The 17886-nt window shown below is 40.6% G+C and overlaps 1 protein-coding gene across 2 annotated transcripts in view; it reads right to left on the minus strand.

The window, feature by feature from the left end:
* GNPTAB (N-acetylglucosamine-1-phosphate transferase subunits alpha and beta) overlaps window positions 1-11644 on the minus strand; it is a 36332-nt gene extending 24688 nt beyond the window's left edge. Inside the window, exons 1-7 of one of the 2 annotated variants that reach the window (XM_015867438.3) lie at window positions 11377-11644; window positions 7677-7762; window positions 3903-4022; window positions 2281-2322; window positions 1440-1645; window positions 731-795; window positions 329-463 (exon numbers count right to left, since the gene is read on the minus strand). In XM_015867438.3, coding sequence (XP_015722924.2) covers window positions 329-463; window positions 731-795; window positions 1440-1645; window positions 2281-2322; window positions 3903-4022; window positions 7677-7762; window positions 11377-11493 — 771 coding nt within the window. In that variant the 5' untranslated portion in view covers window positions 11494-11644. The remainder of the gene's footprint in view (window positions 1-328; window positions 464-730; window positions 796-1439; window positions 1646-2280; window positions 2323-3902; window positions 4023-7676; window positions 7763-11376) is intronic. The other variant, XM_015867448.3, reaches the window with a different exon arrangement.
* Window positions 11645-17886: the final 6242 nt, after the last annotated feature.

Raw genomic sequence — 17886 nt, forward strand, 5'->3', positions numbered from 1 at the left:
GCTAAGAGAAACTGACAAACACAGCATTTTATTTTATTTCTACTTATTGCAGGCTAACAAATCTAATGCCTAATACCTTACAGTCACAGAATGGATAATTGGCGTTTTGAAGGCAACTGATTTGCTGTTTAGAACTACTGCTGTTTTCACAATTCAAGAAGAGTCTCTCACACACAAAAGAGATTACTATCATTACTATCAGAGATAGGACTAGCATCACCTGCAACAGTACTCTTGCTAGATAGGCAAAATCTGTATATGAAGCATTCAAAATAAACAAACAAACAAAAACAATACAAATAAGTTACTCTTTTCTCCAAATCCTTACCAGTTTTACTTTAGAAGCCAGGCTCTCTGGTAGTTTTGTTCGCAGCTGATTTGTTTCTTTGAATGTAGCTGGAAATCCACTAAGGAAGGCCAAGTCGTGCATTAACACCAGACCTGGAACTTCTTTGTCTGTAGTCTAAAAACAAGAATATACGGTACAATGGCAGCCCTTTTTCTTAACATCTACAGTAATTTGCAGCATTTGTTAACCCTTCAGCAGCTGGCAGATTTAGTAGCATACAGTTTGTCATTTAGCTTAAACTGCAAAATTGAAATTGGGGTAATTTTAAAACATCTTTCACTTCTTAATATGTGTGAGTTATGGAGAAATAATGGCACAGAAATACTTTCTAAAAACACATTAAGTTTAAGAAAGGAATTAACAACTTTTGAAGGTACATACCAAGTAACCTCTCCATACCATATGCTTGCTATTGTCTTTCAACATTCCAGAATGGGCAGCTTCAGCTAGAACAAATAAAACGTATTGGCAATCAAAAACTGAAAGTCACTTTTGCTCTATACTGCAGTAACTGAAATATATTTTTGCAAATTGAAAACTGTTGACTGGTTAAAGAGTGAAGATTTGTCTTTATACCTGGCAAGTAATTCTTGGTGATAAAACAAATACTAGTAATGTCTGGGCAAGTGGGTGGTAGTGGGTTGGGCACTACATCTTTAAATAAGAGGCCTGTGCCTGTTATATGACCCTACTTACGTGTGTTGAACATAAAGATAATTTTAAGGTGTGCAATTGTTTAAGGGCAGATCTATTGCGCAATATTCAGTCTCAATACCACAGCAATTAAAAAAATATTTCAAAATCTAATCCTCAGTCTTGTGAGATTATCAGCGCAACACAGATTTTCAGATATCAGGTTTGTTTTTGCAACAGTACTTTAAAGCATGGAACTGTTTAATCTTTCATAATCAATTGTATGGTAGGTAAGAGGCACTATCTCTGATGTCATCATTTAGAGGAACAGGCTGAGGGGAGAGACTAGATGACTTGCTAAAGTCAAAAAAAATATTAGCTGTAGAGTCAGTAATGGAAGAAAACTGAAGTAAAAATTCTGGAAAAACCATCTGGAATCTGAGAAACAGAGTCTTACCATCTTTAGGGTTATCAAAAACAATTACTGTCACATTGGTAGAAGGATTTTTTGGTTTTGCTACAAAGAACATATTGTTAGCAGCTTGTAAAGTAGGATGAACGGACAGGAGGTCTTTCAGCGTGATGTTGGTCAGCAGTGCAGGATCCAGAACAAGCATTGGCACTTTAACACAGTGTGTCAACAAACACTCCAGTTGCTTCTCACTACAGAAAAATAACAAAGGCATATTTAACACCAATATAAAATTTACAGCAGATCAATATCAGGTACAACAAAAGCTAGTTTAGTAAATCTGATCCATTATTTCCTAATGTCTGTTGGAGGAAGGAGAGAACAATTAAAGAGTATGCTTATTTTGCAGAAGACATACATCCTACTGTTACAGCTTACTGCATCCCCATAACTCATTCTCCCATCCCTTACCCCCTCCCCTGTTTCCTCACTCACACTTTTATTTTCCAATTTGCTTTTAATTAATTAATTTATTTAAAGATAATGAAGATTCTTCAGATTTCAAAATTTACTGAGATTTAATGCAGAGAAGACCTAATAAAGATCTCTCAACAGCTAAACAACCAAGCCAAATAGAGAACGAGACAGAGCAGGCCCTGCTGCTTCCTGGCAGCACACAGACTCAAGAGCCTTGGCCCCTAACAAACAATTACTCACAGTGCCATGTACACAAATAGCAAGTGAAGATATGGTTGAAAAAAAAAAATCTTAATATTATTCAACTGTAAAACTCCAAGTATAGATAGATTAAAAAATCCACCCTCAGAATATGAACTATGTTTATTTCAACTTACACACAATACAAAAAATATAATAAAAATCTTACCTCTTCTTTGTTGGTTCTGTTGCATTCTTTCCAAGGATTTCCCTATTACGAAATTAAAACAACTCCTTTCAATAACACCAATTTGACCGTAAAGAATTTAATCTAATTTCAGAGTTCTAATTGAGTCAGGGACATGTTGTGAAAGCACAGATATCCCAGCCATAAAAGTGCCAAGGTCTGGCCTGTGGCCTACTTTAGGAGAGCGCAAGCTGACATGTACTTCCTCACTGCTCACCCATGTTCAGCAGAACTTGAACAAGCTGGGAGCTGCAGCAGACAGACTCTGCCAACAAGATTTTTAGGGATTATTACTAGATTATTTCATTAAACTGCTGTTAATAAGAATGACAACAATAATAAACCAGGCTGAAGTGAACAATTTACTAAGTTTAACTCTGCAATACTAAATATATACTCATTAACAGAGATTCACAGACTCTCTTCCTTTCTCTTCTACAGTCATCTTGATTTCAAGAAATAACTTCTTCTAACTGTGCTCACCAATTCAATAATACTTGGGGGCGTGGGGGAGAAACACCCCATTACATAAAAGGGAAACCATCTGCCCCTTTAGATGCTGAAGCTGACACTGACTTGAACCTTACCCGTGAGTTTGATATGAACTCTTCAAATCATTGTTATGGAGGAACACAACCTGTGTTTTTCTCTTGGTAAAATGGGAAATACAGCAGCTCTTTGCCCATTAGCCAAAAGGACAAATGTTTGCAACATAAATGCGAAATCTCTTCAGAGCAGAGACTCTGTCTACCTTTAAGATGTTTAAACAATGCATTTCACAGTAAAGTAGCAAAACAGAGACCTAGAACTTCACTTGCGAAAGATAATTGCAAGTCATAACATGCCAAAAATCATGCTTGTTAATTTCAGATTAGTCTGAATTAAAATATTATGCTCAATCTTCAAAATATGTCCTTGTTCTTTCATTTAATATTTTTTCTGGTTCAAACAGAACACATTACCACAGAGTTGTCTATAAAGAACTAAACCAATGGTTACAAAGTAATGCAAGATGCCTGTCTTTGTTAAGCACAAAGCCATGTATTGTTTGAAGCCCTTAGATCAGTAGTTTCACGGGCTGGAGTTGCACAATCTCTAACACTCTGAATGCAGCATCACATCTTCCTTATTGCCTTAATTAGAAGGTTGAAAAGTATGTTGCTAATGTCAATGAATGATTTTCCTCAGCTTCTGTGTTTGGGAGACCATAAATCAAATGTGAAGGAGCCAAATATGCTCAAATATATTTTTATTAAGCCCAGTACAAGCAAAAATGTAATGTATAGATTTATGATTGCTTTATTACTTGCAAGCAGTTACAAGAGTCAGTACAAAATGGCCTGTACACAAAGCACAGTTTTCTGAAGAGCATTTTACAAATCCAAGATAAAATGGCCTTAATTACTTTAAATTATTATGCTCTGTATTCTAAGCAGCTTCCTGATTAGGTGCTGCTTTGCAGCTAAATGTAGAACTGAAACAAGATGTTGAGAATAATCAAAACAGAAAAAAACTTGTTTGAGCAACATGGGAAAAAAGAAAGAGGGCTACTACATCAGATTGCTGTTTTCAGTAGGAGCGAAAAAAAAACATATGATTATTACCTCATTATTTTCTGTTCTTCCTCCATCTGTTCTCTGACCTGTTGCAGTTCTTTGATCAGTTCAACATCTGTGCCATTCACCCAGGTGTATACCACATCAATTGGCATGGGTAAACAAAGCCTACATAATTCAAATGAAAGCTACATGAGCTGTTTAATATTACATTACAAGCATCTGTGGCATCCTACAATAGCAGTTGCTGTCAAACAACAAAATTACTTGGTGTCTGAGCTGCAAACCAGACAAAGAAAGAAAGATTTACTTTAGCTATATATATCACCCTTCAATTATAAACAAGCCTTTGGCAAAACAGCTCAGTTAAAATCTAAAAAGGATACAGAGCAGGCATAACAATTCAGTAACTAAAGAAATCTGAAATTCATGCTCCAGATTTCAATGACACATTAACCTATAACCCAACTCCCGACAGCACATTAAATATTTCTCAAGCCAGTACCAGAGTCATTAAGGCACATCCTTAATACACCAGCTGCTAAAATTAGACAGGACAGCATGAAGTCTTAAATCATTTGTGGTGTCAGGTAATTTCCCAGAGGCAGGACCTCAGAAGGACCAGGTTTCTATCTCAGAATACCTTTTAGATCTCCTGCTTGGGATTTTACCAGCTAGCAACCTAAGCAGGCTATACAACTTCAGACACCAGAAACAGCAATCAAATCTATGCCTGACACAATTTAATACTGTGGAACTGTAGCTGACTGCTAACAGTTGTCCCAGCATACTTAATGCAGATGCAGCAAAGAAAGGTTTGTGAGTACCTTTCTTCGGTTTGTTGATGGTTATCTCCCCTCTGAGGCCCAGACCTTTGTTTTTGCAGGTGCCTCAGGCTGCTGCCAGGCACAAACCCTTCTGTCCCACACAACAGGTGGCAGCCCCAGCTGTAAGTTCAGAAGCTCCAGTGTCAGGCTATTCACTAATACCTTCTAAACTTCAGCAAAATGCAACAATCCAGTCTCTTGCCAAGCATATTAAGTTGTACATCATAAGTTTACATCCTCAGAAGTTAATCTCTCTCTCTCTTTCTCTCACTCTGATGTCTTTGTTTCCATGAAATATACAGGATAAGTGAAAACCTAGCTAGGAGAAAAGCAGCATTCAGACTGCAAGCATTAACCAAGTGTTCCAATGCTGAGATCCACAGGACCAAGCAATGAAGTACCCAAGGAAAGGTGTTCCTTCCCCACTTAACTCACCCTTCAGACTACACACAAAGAGAGACACAGTGAGCATCCCTTTCACCTTCCCTCTGACTCACAAGCTCAGTGAGGGAAGCTTTAGGTCAGATAAAAGGAAAAAATCTTTTACAGTGAGGGTGGTGAGGAACAGGTTGCCCAGAGATGTGGTTAATGCCGTGTACCTGGAGACTTTCAAGGCAAAGCTGGATCAGGCAACCTGACCTAGCCGGGGTGTCCCTGTTCATTGCAGGGGAGCTGGACTAGATGGCCTTCAGAGGTCCCTTCCAACTCTAAGGCTTCTGTGATACCTAAAGGATGCTGAAGGGTCATTCTGAAGATAATCTGAATGTCTAGCAAGAGGAAATAGAGCACCCTCTGGTTCATTAACAGGCACAGCTCAGTATACATTTTGTGACAGAAGCAGAAATTCAATGGCAGGAGCTCCTTCAGCTTTTCTGCATATGTTGTGATCAATTAAACAACTGGCTTGGCAATGCCTTGACTTCTACAGCTAGGAAGAGCATTTCAGGTGGAAGCACCTGACCGAAGTCAGCTGATTTCAAAAGTGCACAACCCTCAGTCTTCTGGGCAAAGTGCAGAGTTTATTTAAGCAGGCTTCACTTAAGAACATAAAACGTGGAAAAGACTGAACTCCAACTTGTTCTACAGTATGAGGCAAATTTAGCACTATTTGCACACCTGTGAAGCCTTTCCCATCTTATCATCTGCTGATCACGTTTCTGTACAATAGCAAATATAACTATGTAATTCTCTACACTCAATTTGTAGCAATGAATAACAGCTCTAAATTAACCCTCGTGTGGCAAGCTCGTTCTTTATTAGCAATGGCTATAGAGATAACGAAAAAAAAGCTACCAAAGCAAGTGATTTGCTTGCAGATCCATTAGCTTATTTGTTTACAATTTATCTGAATGCTTACATTTTTGGGAAAAGTAGTGGCAATCAAACATAACAATAAAAAACACACACAATTAATTAACACTGATCCCAGTTAGAATCAGAAACAGGGCAATTAATTCATCTTCTTGGTCTTAGTCAAAGCTTTCTGATTTATTTCAATGCCTATTAAAAAAAAAAAAGCATTGAGACTTTGAGAATTTTTATCTTTTTCAGATACTCCTTTACACTTTTCCTTTCCAAAAAAAGTCCCTACTTCTACACACAAATCCAAAAAGCATGACTAGGATCTGAAGATGAAACCAGCTGTCATCACTCAGAGCTGTCATCTCTTGCAGTAGGAACAGGAGACTCGCTGTGTGCTGTCTGCAGGTCTGTGCACCTGCCAGGAGGCATTTTCCATCCCGGTGATGTTTGCATATGTAGGAAAGCTATGTTTGCAGCAGAGATTAGAGCCAGAAGACAAAGCTTCATTGTCTCAGAGTCCACAGTTGCTGAAAGAGTAGAGCAGCCTCTGGATCCCTCCCAGGTTACCTCAAACCTTTCTTAAAAGAGAGTCAGCACAAGTATAACCCAACCTCGCCCTTAAGCTCTCCGCTATAAGCTTTCACTATAAGTCAGTGCTAACTAAGGAGTGCTTTACACAATGAAAATGAAATATGGCAATACACCCTAGAGATGGAAGTTAACTATTTCTACACCATTACAGTACTATCTTATTAAAACACTGTATCATTTAGCACAAAGGCAGCATTTTAGTACAGACAGGAACAATCACACTTGCACTTCAACTCTGCAGAAAGATGTATATACAAAGCTAAGGATCTGTATGAGCTGTATCACTGCCTTCATCTGTCTTTCCTTGGAAATCAGGGGAGGGAAATCAGATGAGCTTATAGAAGTGAGTAGTATTCACAAATATAATGTAACAATTATCCTGCACTCACCCACCCAAGCATGACAAACTGATCTGATCATTTCTGCTGTCCCGTGATTCAACAAACCTCAGTGCTGATTAAACATCTGCTTTCAGGGCTTTTTCCATCAATGCTTCAAGATTCAGATGACAACTCGTTAGTAGCTTCTTCCACCTACCAATTCAGTCCACTGACTTCCTGAGCAACAGATCCCATGACTGCTCAGACACAAACTCAGAAACCACAAGAAGCCACACAGCAGTTTAGCAAAACTGAAGCAAATGACCCGTCTGACTTGGCTTCCAATTTGCTGTGGGTGACTTCAATATGCTCAGCGTTAAAATGCTGCTTCTTGTTAGCTTTGTGACTTTTCTACTAAATAGTAGCCCTTCTTTGAGATGTCATGGAAAACCCAAGATAAATTCCCATCTCAATATAGAAAATATCTCATATTTGCCCTTCAACATTATTGTCATTTTGCTGTCTCCTTACAGACTGGATAAATTAAATGTACTTAAGATTCCTAAATCTACGATTAGAAATTCCAAATTCTAGACGTCCACGATAGGATATTAAGCACCAACGTTGGAACCCCTACATTAGTAATTCATTAAACATACAATTGCTCGTACAAGAAAGTCACACTCAACAGTTACTTACTTCATCTAGAATATTTCACTTAAATACTTGAGAAACCATTCAACAGTAAAACGTGCAATATTCTAACTGCAAATAAAGCTCACCGATTCTGAAACGATTTGCCCGCAACGTTGTCTCTGTATGAATCAAACATAACATGATATTGATCTCTACTCCACTCCAACACAACCTGTAAAGAATAAAAACAAACATATGTCACCACCTTCTAAAATTGGGCACTTATTTCTGAAATGCTCAGGCATGACCGATTTCATTCTAGCTGATCTCTGCATTAATGTGTATGTGACCAGAAGTGAATCTAAACTAAGTTATTACTGTGAGGCAGGATTCAGGTGCAGAACTTACAGCACACTCAATTTAAACAAGCTTAGTTTTTATTCCTGCAAGTAAGGGCTTCCTGTTATTCAGATGTAGTTTTTAAGTTTCTATTTGTTTTGTCCCCCTTGCCTCTTACCATTTTAAAACACAGCAACTTCTCAAAACTGAGACCTTAAAGCAAACGTGATTTAAAGCGAGCGAGAACCACCTCCTCATCTTGCGTAAATCTCATTGTCTTCCTTTCTATTCTCATACCTCTGAGATCTGACCTTTGAAAACAAACAGCCAGGCCAGGACATATCAAATTATGCGGATTAACCCAGGCACAAACACAAAGTCAGTAGCTGTTTCCCAGTGCAGGCCATGGCTTACACAGCAGCCCAGCTCATGCAGCAGCTTGGTGTTTCTACAAGCTACAAACTTCCCTCCCCCTGTGTTTCTGTCCCATTGAACTTGGCACTGGATTTCACCCAGCCCTGCAGTGAGCCAAGTCATGGAGATAGACCACTGCTTTGAGATTTAAAAATAAATAAATTAGAAAAGAAAGATTATACTCTGAAACAAACTTACTACGATATCTTCTGCATTAACTTTAGAAACTATGGTATCATCTCACAGTGTTTTCAAGAGATAAAAGGGTAGGGGTTTATTTTATCTGAAGACGTACCTACAGATATGCACTGAGGGGGGGAGCACCAGATAACGACAGTATTGCCTTTCACTACTTGTTCTAGATTTAAGTGGCACTACTCCTTATTTCTTGTGGCAACGCTGAAACCCACCATTTCTCTAAAATAGCACCGAAGCCCATAATTTTTGAGGCTGCATCCTTCCATTTTAGGAAGACAAGTCGCTATACCCTTATGCCTGCTGAAGTAAATTAAAAGAGTTCTAAAGAGTACACAGGACAGGGAAGCCTCATCATGTGTCAGTGACAAGCAGAGACAAAATTATTTCCAAAGCTGCACACAGTCTCACTGCAATCACAAACACATCTATATGAGCTCATTCCTCCCAGACAAAAGGACACGTGAATTGCAAGGTGAGCAAAGATATCTACTTCCTTAAACACCAAAAACATTGTTACACTCCTTCACGCTCCAGACATGATGTTGTTTTGCCAAACACTTTAGTTTAAAACCCTACACACTGAAAGCTATCTACACACAAACATCTGTAATTATGGCTAATTATGAGTTGACACGCACTGACCAGCTCCTAGAAGAAATACAGAAGTATCTGAGCAAAACAATGCTTTGTTGTACAGCTCTCCACTAGAATAACATTAACCATTCCAACACTTATTTTTTCTATTTGTGCAACTATGCTAAGAACCACAGTAGCTCTGTTTAGACAGATGTCCATTAAGATGGCACATATTTCCCATCCAATACTTTTTCTCTACTGTTTTCTTTGTGCTGCACCTGAAGGCCTCTTTGCTTCAGCTTTACGTACAGATACATAAAAGCACTGAGGAACAACAACAACTACAAAATAAACATGAAGATACCCCAATTAGGAGATACTGTATCAGCTGTGTGATAACAATGGCTCCCTTGTTCCAACTGAAAAACACTTTACAAGACTGAGCAATCAATGGAAGGTCAGCTATGAGTTGTTTGTAGGCAAATTGTCATGAAACTCCGAAGTTTAACTTATAACCATGCTACAGCAGTGGCTAAGGCCTGGATATCCTGTACTGGTAGCTCCCAAATCATGCTTGAATGCACTGTTATTTCCCTGGGATAACCTTTTTCTTGAAATGACACTCTTTTTCATCTTCGAGGCTGTTAGGATATTATTCCCAATCTCAATGTTTTTGCTGTCATCATTTACTTTTATGTCAGCACTGACACAGACATCAGTATGACTCCAAACAAGCAGATGTAGTTTTGCTCACTAGAACAAGAAATCTGATTCTGAGAGTGCAGGGAGGAAAAAAAGGAACTGCATATTCTGGTCAGACGACAGGGACCGAAAGAAACACGTTACTGCACACTGCTTGAGAAGGCCCATAGAACATTAAAAACAGTTCACCTGATAATGACTTGAAAGATACCTTGGTTTCACACGTAAAATTCTTACATACACTGCAATAGCGGAGCATACCACAGAACAGCAATGCTTTCTACTCTTAGTATGGATTACCAGGAAAGGTCTAATATAATATAGTGGGATCAGAGTCCCACTGGAACAATGCTGGTCAGCTGGCTTTCAGCTTAACGTGCAGTTCTGAAAGTTTATGTACCCGTGCATGTATTTGCCAGTTATTTATCTGCTGCCTAAATAGTACCTAAGCTTTCTGAATGGTTCTGATAGTAACAGGGTTGGAAAAAGAAAGCTAAGATTTGGTAGGAAAACATCTAATTAGTGGCTTTGGTGCTCAGCAAAATCAGTCATAACTGGGACAAGGACTAAAGTGGTTCTCAGAAACTCTAGCTTGTCTGAAGTCCCCATTCTAAAGAAAACCAAAGGCTTATTAGAAGTTTGACAGCACCAAGAGATACACCTCAATCAGCTTCAAGACCAATCTGACAATTACAAATAATTGGATGGCTGAAAGCATCACACTATTTATTCAGTCCTGGCTTCTTAGTGTTTCAGGAGTTTCTGAAGGCTGGAAGGCAGCAGGCAGGGAGCACAGCCAGACAAATCTGCAAGTTCTGACTGAAACTGAACTTCTGACTGTGTGCCACTGCAGACTTTCAGATAACCCCACCCGTGGCTCTTTTCTTAAGTGTGAAAGAGCGCATCAAAACGAAACGGGTGATAAAAAGGAGAAACCAACAAGGAGAGAACAGTGCCTTCAGAAATGCTGGAATCAGGAAATACCAGCCTGCCTGCATGTGACACTGACTGAGAAAGCTGCATCCCATCCCTTACAGAATTGTACTGAATAGCAATCGGTGTAACACAGCCCACAGCCGGCTGTACTTAACTCCTTAATCTCTAGAAGGGAGAAAGACCCCGTTGATCCCAGCTACCATATGAAGGTTCTGTTAAGCACCGGTTTTGGAAGAGTCCCATCAGCCTGTCCAAAACCAGAATAACAGCGCTACAATAAAACAACAAACCCACCCGAGGGCAGTGCAAATAGCGGGTAAGGTCACAACATCACGCTCCCGGGGCTGTTAGAAACAATCTAACAACGTCGTTCGGGTCATTCCAGACTCTCATCGGGGAGCGGCACAACTCCAAGAGGGCTGATTCCGCACCCGGCAGAGCCAGCAAGTACGAGCAGCTTCCACCGGGCGGGGGGACATCGCCCAGCAACAGCAGCCGCCTTTCCCTTCCCCTGCAGCCCCTCCGAACCACCGCGGAGCACCGGGACGTAGCAATAACGCCGCCAAACCCCGCTCACACTCCCGATGCAGCCCCCGCTCCAACCGGAGGCGGCACCCAGCCCGAAGGAGCCTCCGCCCGGTGGAAGGGAGCGGGGAGAAGGTGCTGCCACGCCGTACTGACCTCCCCGAACTGCAGGGCGGAGACGATCATGAGGACGAGGCCCCCGAGGCAGAGGCAGGGCCCATAGCGGTGAGACAGGCAGGTATAGGTCTGGCGCTGCAGGAGCTTTAGCAGCATGGCCCGCCGGCCGCCGCCGCCGCAGCCACCCGGCCAGGCGCGGCCCTGCGCGGTGCGGCCCGGCGCGGCCCGCCTCAGCGCGCTGCCATGCGCCGGGCCGGGCGGGCGGGTCCCGCCGCCGCCGCCGCCGATGGTCCCGTATCGCTTCCGGCAGCGCTACGGCGCCACCTGGCGGCGGGACAGGGCGGGAGGAGCGGGGAGCACCGCTGTGAAACGCCTCCACAGCGCTGCTGGGCACCACAGACATGGAAGGAGCAGCCATCGGCGCTCAACAGACTCTTGTGGTGCCCAGAGTAACAGCGACTGGCCTGGTGTTCAAGTAATATACATCTAAGCTTATGCATAGAAAGGAACAGTGAGATCCAGCCTTCTGATGGACACTAAAAGGGTTCAGTGTGTTCACACGATGATCAGAATGTAACCTAAACAGAATTCTGTGGTGTCTCCACATGAGAGGGAAAGAAAAAGACAAAAAGGATAAAAGAAAAAAACGAGAAGAAACTAGGAAATGTGTCCACATTCAAAAATCAGACCTGAGGTCAGGGACATTACAACTTTTAATCCAGCTTTATTAGCATGTCTCTAACAGGGCTAGAGCTTGGGACAAATCCTTCTTCCACATTTTATCTAATTTATTGCTTTGACAGTCTATTTTCAGGCAACTATCTTCTTCTTTCTGTCCAAGGATGGCTTACATAACTTTCTTAATTTTCCCCAATTGCTCTACAAGAAGATTAACCTATATATTCTGCTGGGAGCAATAAATTCCGCTAGGTGTCAGGGTAACTAAAAATTACAGGCTGCAATTATAATTAAACATATACTTAAGGGCCTTGCCAAATCACTACCTGTGTAAACCCATGGACTCTTGGAATAATCTAGATAACTGTACTAGTGTTCGTACTAACTTTAAGATGCATGTAGCAATACTTGAAGCAAAGTCACACCTTTCGCTGAATATGAAGTAATCTGACTAAAAGTCAAATCATTATAAAACATATTTCATCTTGTTTCCGAATTTTCTGCAAGTTGCCTTCACCACCTTCTGTGTGTTAAATCTCAGCATGCCCTCTGAAGCCTATAGTTAGGCCTTCTTTTCATGACAGGGGTGAAACCTATTTTTAAATGTAAGTACTTATCAGTTCTTTTAAATGATACTGGACATCCTGTAAGCCTTGAGCTGTTGCTACTCTTGCTCACTCCTACACTAGGAAAACAGCATTCTACTGCCCTCCCTTTTCCTCTCTTAGAAAAGCTAAAGTATTGTGGAGTTATTTTTCCCCCGATCTTTACATTTTTATTTACCAGACAGGGAGAAGAGTAAGAGCTTATCATGTGAAGCAATAATGTAACAATCTGTCTTGAGACAGAGGATGAAGAATAATCAACTTACAATCTTAAGCATCTCTGTTAGCCAAGAATGATATTCACTGCACACTTCTCAAAGGCTTTTGGTGTTCATCACTGTATGGTCTGTACCACAAACATGAATGTATCTTGTAGCAACTTTGTGAAGTAAATATTACCAAGCACAAAGGCAGAGATAAATCTCTGCGTGCTTCATGCCTTCTACTTTAGGACTTAGCTGTGCTAAGTCAGACAACAGAAATGAAGTACAAAATGGTGATGACTTACCCATGGAAAGTTTGTGTGAAGAGATTTGGCCATCATCATGTAAGTTTTGCATGATAGGCTAGTTTATATTCACTTATTGTAATTGGGCATCCATTCCTGGCCAGCAGGAGGGGAGAAAAAGTGGCCAGATGTTTCACCTTTATCTCTGTTGTAATGCACATGCTCAGGATGCCTTTAACTTCTGAGTTTCTGCATTCCTAACAATGTTTCAATGTACATACTTTGTACAAATATTTTATTTCCTACATGAACTACATTGTTAACATACAGAATAGCAGTTGAGTACAGGAAACATTGAACAGACACAATTCCACCTGCAGCCCTCCTCTACAGCTCCTCACCAAAGCCTATGGAGGTTTTTCTGCTACCACTGTACATTCATTTACTATGTTGACATACAGTGATTAAATCAACATCAGTCATTCAGGACATCTTGAATGGACTACCATCTGTTCTCCAGAATTTATTAAAGCAAAAATCACCTGTAAAGTTTTTGGATTCATTCACAGTAAAACCCCTCATAGCTACTGAGGACTCGATCATTTAAACTGGAAGAGAAGAGATTCAAATGCATTAGAAAGAAATTCTTTACTGTGATGGTGGTGAGACACTGGCACAGGCTGCCTGGAGAGGCTGTGGATGGCCTCTCCCTGGAGGCATTCAAGGCCAGGCTGGATGGGGCTTTAAGCAACCTGGTATAGAGGGAGGTGTCCCTGCCTACAGCAGGGGGGTAGGACTATATCATCTTAAAGCTCCCTTCCAACCCAAGCCATTCTATGATTCTATGACAGGGTAAAATAACAGTTGCCAGCTTGTATTCTCTCATTCAGAAGAATCCCATTATGACTCGCTGTTTACAGAGATCTTTGTCATTGTTAAGACTCTTTCCCACAGAGAGCACTCCTAGAATAGAGGTCAGCATCAGTTTCTGAGAGATGATTTTAGACCCCGATGTTGTACCTTGTAGTGGATTATCTCTACATTAGTCTGTAGCTCCATGAGTGTATGCACTCTGATTAACTGCACCTAGTGAGATTTCATACAGAACTGCAAAAGAAATGTTTAAATTTGAAAATCCTGCTGACGAGAGGCTGCATTGCTCTCAATAGCTACCTGAAGGTTCTTTTTTACTGAAGAACCATGGAAGATATTGGCAGAGGCCAAATAAAGATGAAGAACATAGTTTGTTACAACTGGAAAATAAAAAATGACAAAAAAAAAAAACCACCAAAAAAAAAACCCAAAAAAAACCCAAACATTCTCAAAAGGGATCAGACAAAATATTTAAGTTTTGTAAAATTACATTTTGTTTGTTAGATTTGTATCGACGCAAAACAGTCATAAAGAGGTTTCACAATGTTTCCCCGAAGCATCTGTAGCTGATCTCTGTGGCTATTTTAGACGGTGGTGTCAACGGACTCAAAAGAAAGAAGTTTATGAAAGAAGCAAACACTAAGGCCAACAATGTGCTGAGTAAGCTTGGTATAAACAGGAAGAAATAGTTGGAAATCCCGGATTTAGCAATATGCTGTGATAGGGACAGACCAATCAACAGCCTGGAACTGAACAGAGATTTCAGTTCTGGGAAATCTAGTTTAATGTATGATAATAAAAGCTGGTTTTTGAGAAACAATAATAATAATAATAATAATAATAGCCTTTTCTACAACTGACCAATATAGAATCTGTTTTCCTTCATCTCTTTATATCCTAACTGAACTTGAGATGATGAATATCAAGACTTCCCTTCCTTTTCATCACACAACTGTTCTAAGTCATAGTCAGTTACTGTGTTCTACTAAGAAACCTTCAAAGGCACTTCTCTCAGATGGCAAAGCTGTGTAAAAAGCTACCATTTTATTTTGAATGATGGCCTTTCCCCTGAAAACGTTTCTATTCCCCTTCCCCCCCCCCCCCCCCCCCCAAAAACTAAGGCGTTAAATTAAAATGCTAGCTACAATTTCACACACTACCTGTTTCAGGATGTTGACTACTTCGTTCAGAGCACAAAGCCATTGCAGAATGACTCATCTGCAGCTGAATAATCTCTCTCTCTTGCCACTGGTAGCCCACAACAGTCTGCAGCTTATGCTTTCCGGAAGCTAAGATTTACCCCATTAATGCCTTTGTTTTGAAAATCATCACTTTTAAAGCTATACAGCAAAAATAGGGGCTAAATGAATTAAAAACATACCTTTGGAAATCTGATATTCTCCAAGAATTCGGAACTAAAACTTCCCTGCTCTCTGTACTGTTGGGAGCTATCAGTCCAAATCTGACTCTTGTCAGATGGAAAACATAAAACTGCAACTCAAGGGTTACCTCTCCTAGTTCTTAATAGACTTCACAATAGCTTTGATGTTTCTGCTCTTTTTTGAGAGTAGAAAAGTCTTTATCAGTTCTGTGGTTAGACATCTGGTTAGATACAGCAGTCTAGCTAACCATATAGGAAACTAAAACAAGCTGAGCAATATAAAGTATATTTTCTCATCTTCAGTAGTACCTGGTAACTATTTTAAAACATATTGCTTGTCTGAAATATTAATGCAATATCATAAATGCCTCACAGCACAACTGATCGTAGATTGCCATTTTTATTGCCATTCCTGAACTTATATCACACTTGAGAATAGCTTATATGTGCTTCTATTACTGAGAAGGTTGCAGAACTTTGGCATGTGACTAAGAATAAAGGGAAGAAGTACCACACACCTGCCTGAGCCCTTCATAAAGCCTTCTGCAGAAGGCAGATTTAAAGATCCTTCCTGTAAATGTCCAATTCTGGCACAACCTATGTCTGGTAACTTCTCTGCTTTGTCCAGCCATTAACTTGTTTACCATAGTGGTGCCCAGCTGCTACGCAACTATTGCACCCTCCTTACCCTATTTAACTATCCATCGCTGTTCTTTAAGCAACAAACCTCCTCTTCTCCCTCTGTTCCCTGGGAAGATGTAGTTTTGCTTATGAGCAGCCATAAGTCTGTGAATTCCAAAGGATATGTTGATACAGAGGATCTCTCTGGATATCTGGATTTAGTTTCTTATACATAAGCCCCAGAAATAACCTCTAAGTTCAGAATATAATGTCTTGTTTTATTATTCTAAATGTTTCCTCTCACAGATATTTTAGAGCTTTTTGTTTCTCTTTTACGATGGAAACATTCTCAAGCTTAAGGAAAAGGTGAAAGCACAAAGAGCTATAAATATTTTTATATATGTATGTGTACATATATATAATTGTGTTTCCAATTTTATTTGGGGCTTTTGAATGTCTGTGCATTACAACCAGAGGATTCCCGGGGCAAATCTCTTACTCGCATTTGAAAAGTACACATGATGTCAGAGAAAAATCACTTGGTTTTGCTGTAGTGTTTGCTAAAGGATTGTCAGGTGTTGGTCAAGGCTGCTGAGACGCTAACAGTTTTATTCTTAGCATAGCAAAAACCAAGACTTTGAAAATGAACTGAAGTACTCAGCTTCTCCTTTGTTCAAGCTGCACACTTCCACTGCTGTCATGTTCTCATTTCACTTGCTCTTCCCTCTTCCAGCAAGTTCTTTACCAAATTAAGGAAGAAGAAGCTATCATAACTATTCTCCACTTAATCTGTCTGAAAACCAACCAAAGGTAATGGAGAACTACTTACCCAGGAAGGGAGTGCCTTCTAAGAAGGTCTTTTATGTTCCACATCACTTTACAACAAGTGATCTTATAAGTCTAATACAATATTACTCTGATAAATATAAGTTCATACCAATGCTTTAAATATATTTAGGAAGTACTTCACAGAATCACAGAATTGTAGGGGTTGGAAGAGATCATCAAGTCCAACCCCCCTGCCAAAGAAGGTTCCCTACACCACGTCACACAGGTAGGTGTCCAGGTGTGTCTTGAATATCTCCAGAGAAGGAGACTCCACCACCTCCCTGGGCAGCCTGTTCCAGTGCTCCGTCACCCTCACTGTAAAGAAGTTCTTCTGCACATTCATGCGGAACTTCCTATGCTCCAGTTTTATCCCATTATCCCTTGTCCTGTCTCCACATGCTGTTGAAAAGAGTCTGGCCTCACCACTTTGCCCCTCACACCTCAGATATTTATAGGCCTGGATCAAGTCCCCTCTCAGCCTTCTTTTCTCAAGGCTAAACAGACCCAGTTCCCTAAGTCTCTCCTCACAGGGGAGATGCTCCAGGCCCTTCACCATCTTAGTGGCCCTCCACTGGACTCTTTCCAAGAGATCCCCGTCTTTTTTGTACTGGGGAGCCCAGAACTGGACACAGTATTCCAGATGAGGCCTCACCAGGGCAGAGTAGAGGGGGAGGATCACCTCCTTCGACCTGCTGGCCACGTTCTTTTTGATGCACCCCAGAATGCCACTGGCTTTTTTGTCCACCAGGGCACACTGCTGGCTCAAAGACAACCTGTTGTCCACCAGGACGCCCAGGTCCCTCTCAGCAGAGCTCCTCTCCAGCAGGTCATCCTTCAGCCTGTACTGGTGCGTGCAATTATTCCTCCCTAGGTGCAAGACTCTGCACTTGCTTGTGTTAAACCTCAAATCCAATCAGTTTGTTAAATCCAGAGCAGAAACATTAAAGACCGTGTTTTCATGCTGGTGGTGCTTTAATAATTTGTCCCAAGCACAATAAATCAAAATACATTCTCTGAAATACCATATTAATGTTCCCAAAGACAGTAAATAAAATCTCTTCCTCAGCTTTGTAAGTAACCTGTTTTTATTACTCCTTGCAACTGCTAATGATCTT

This window comes from Coturnix japonica, chromosome 1 (assembly GCF_054131305.1).
Source record: "Coturnix japonica strain WE chromosome 1, WE-NBRP24, whole genome shotgun sequence".
NCBI lineage: Eukaryota > Metazoa > Chordata > Aves > Galliformes > Phasianidae > Coturnix > Coturnix japonica.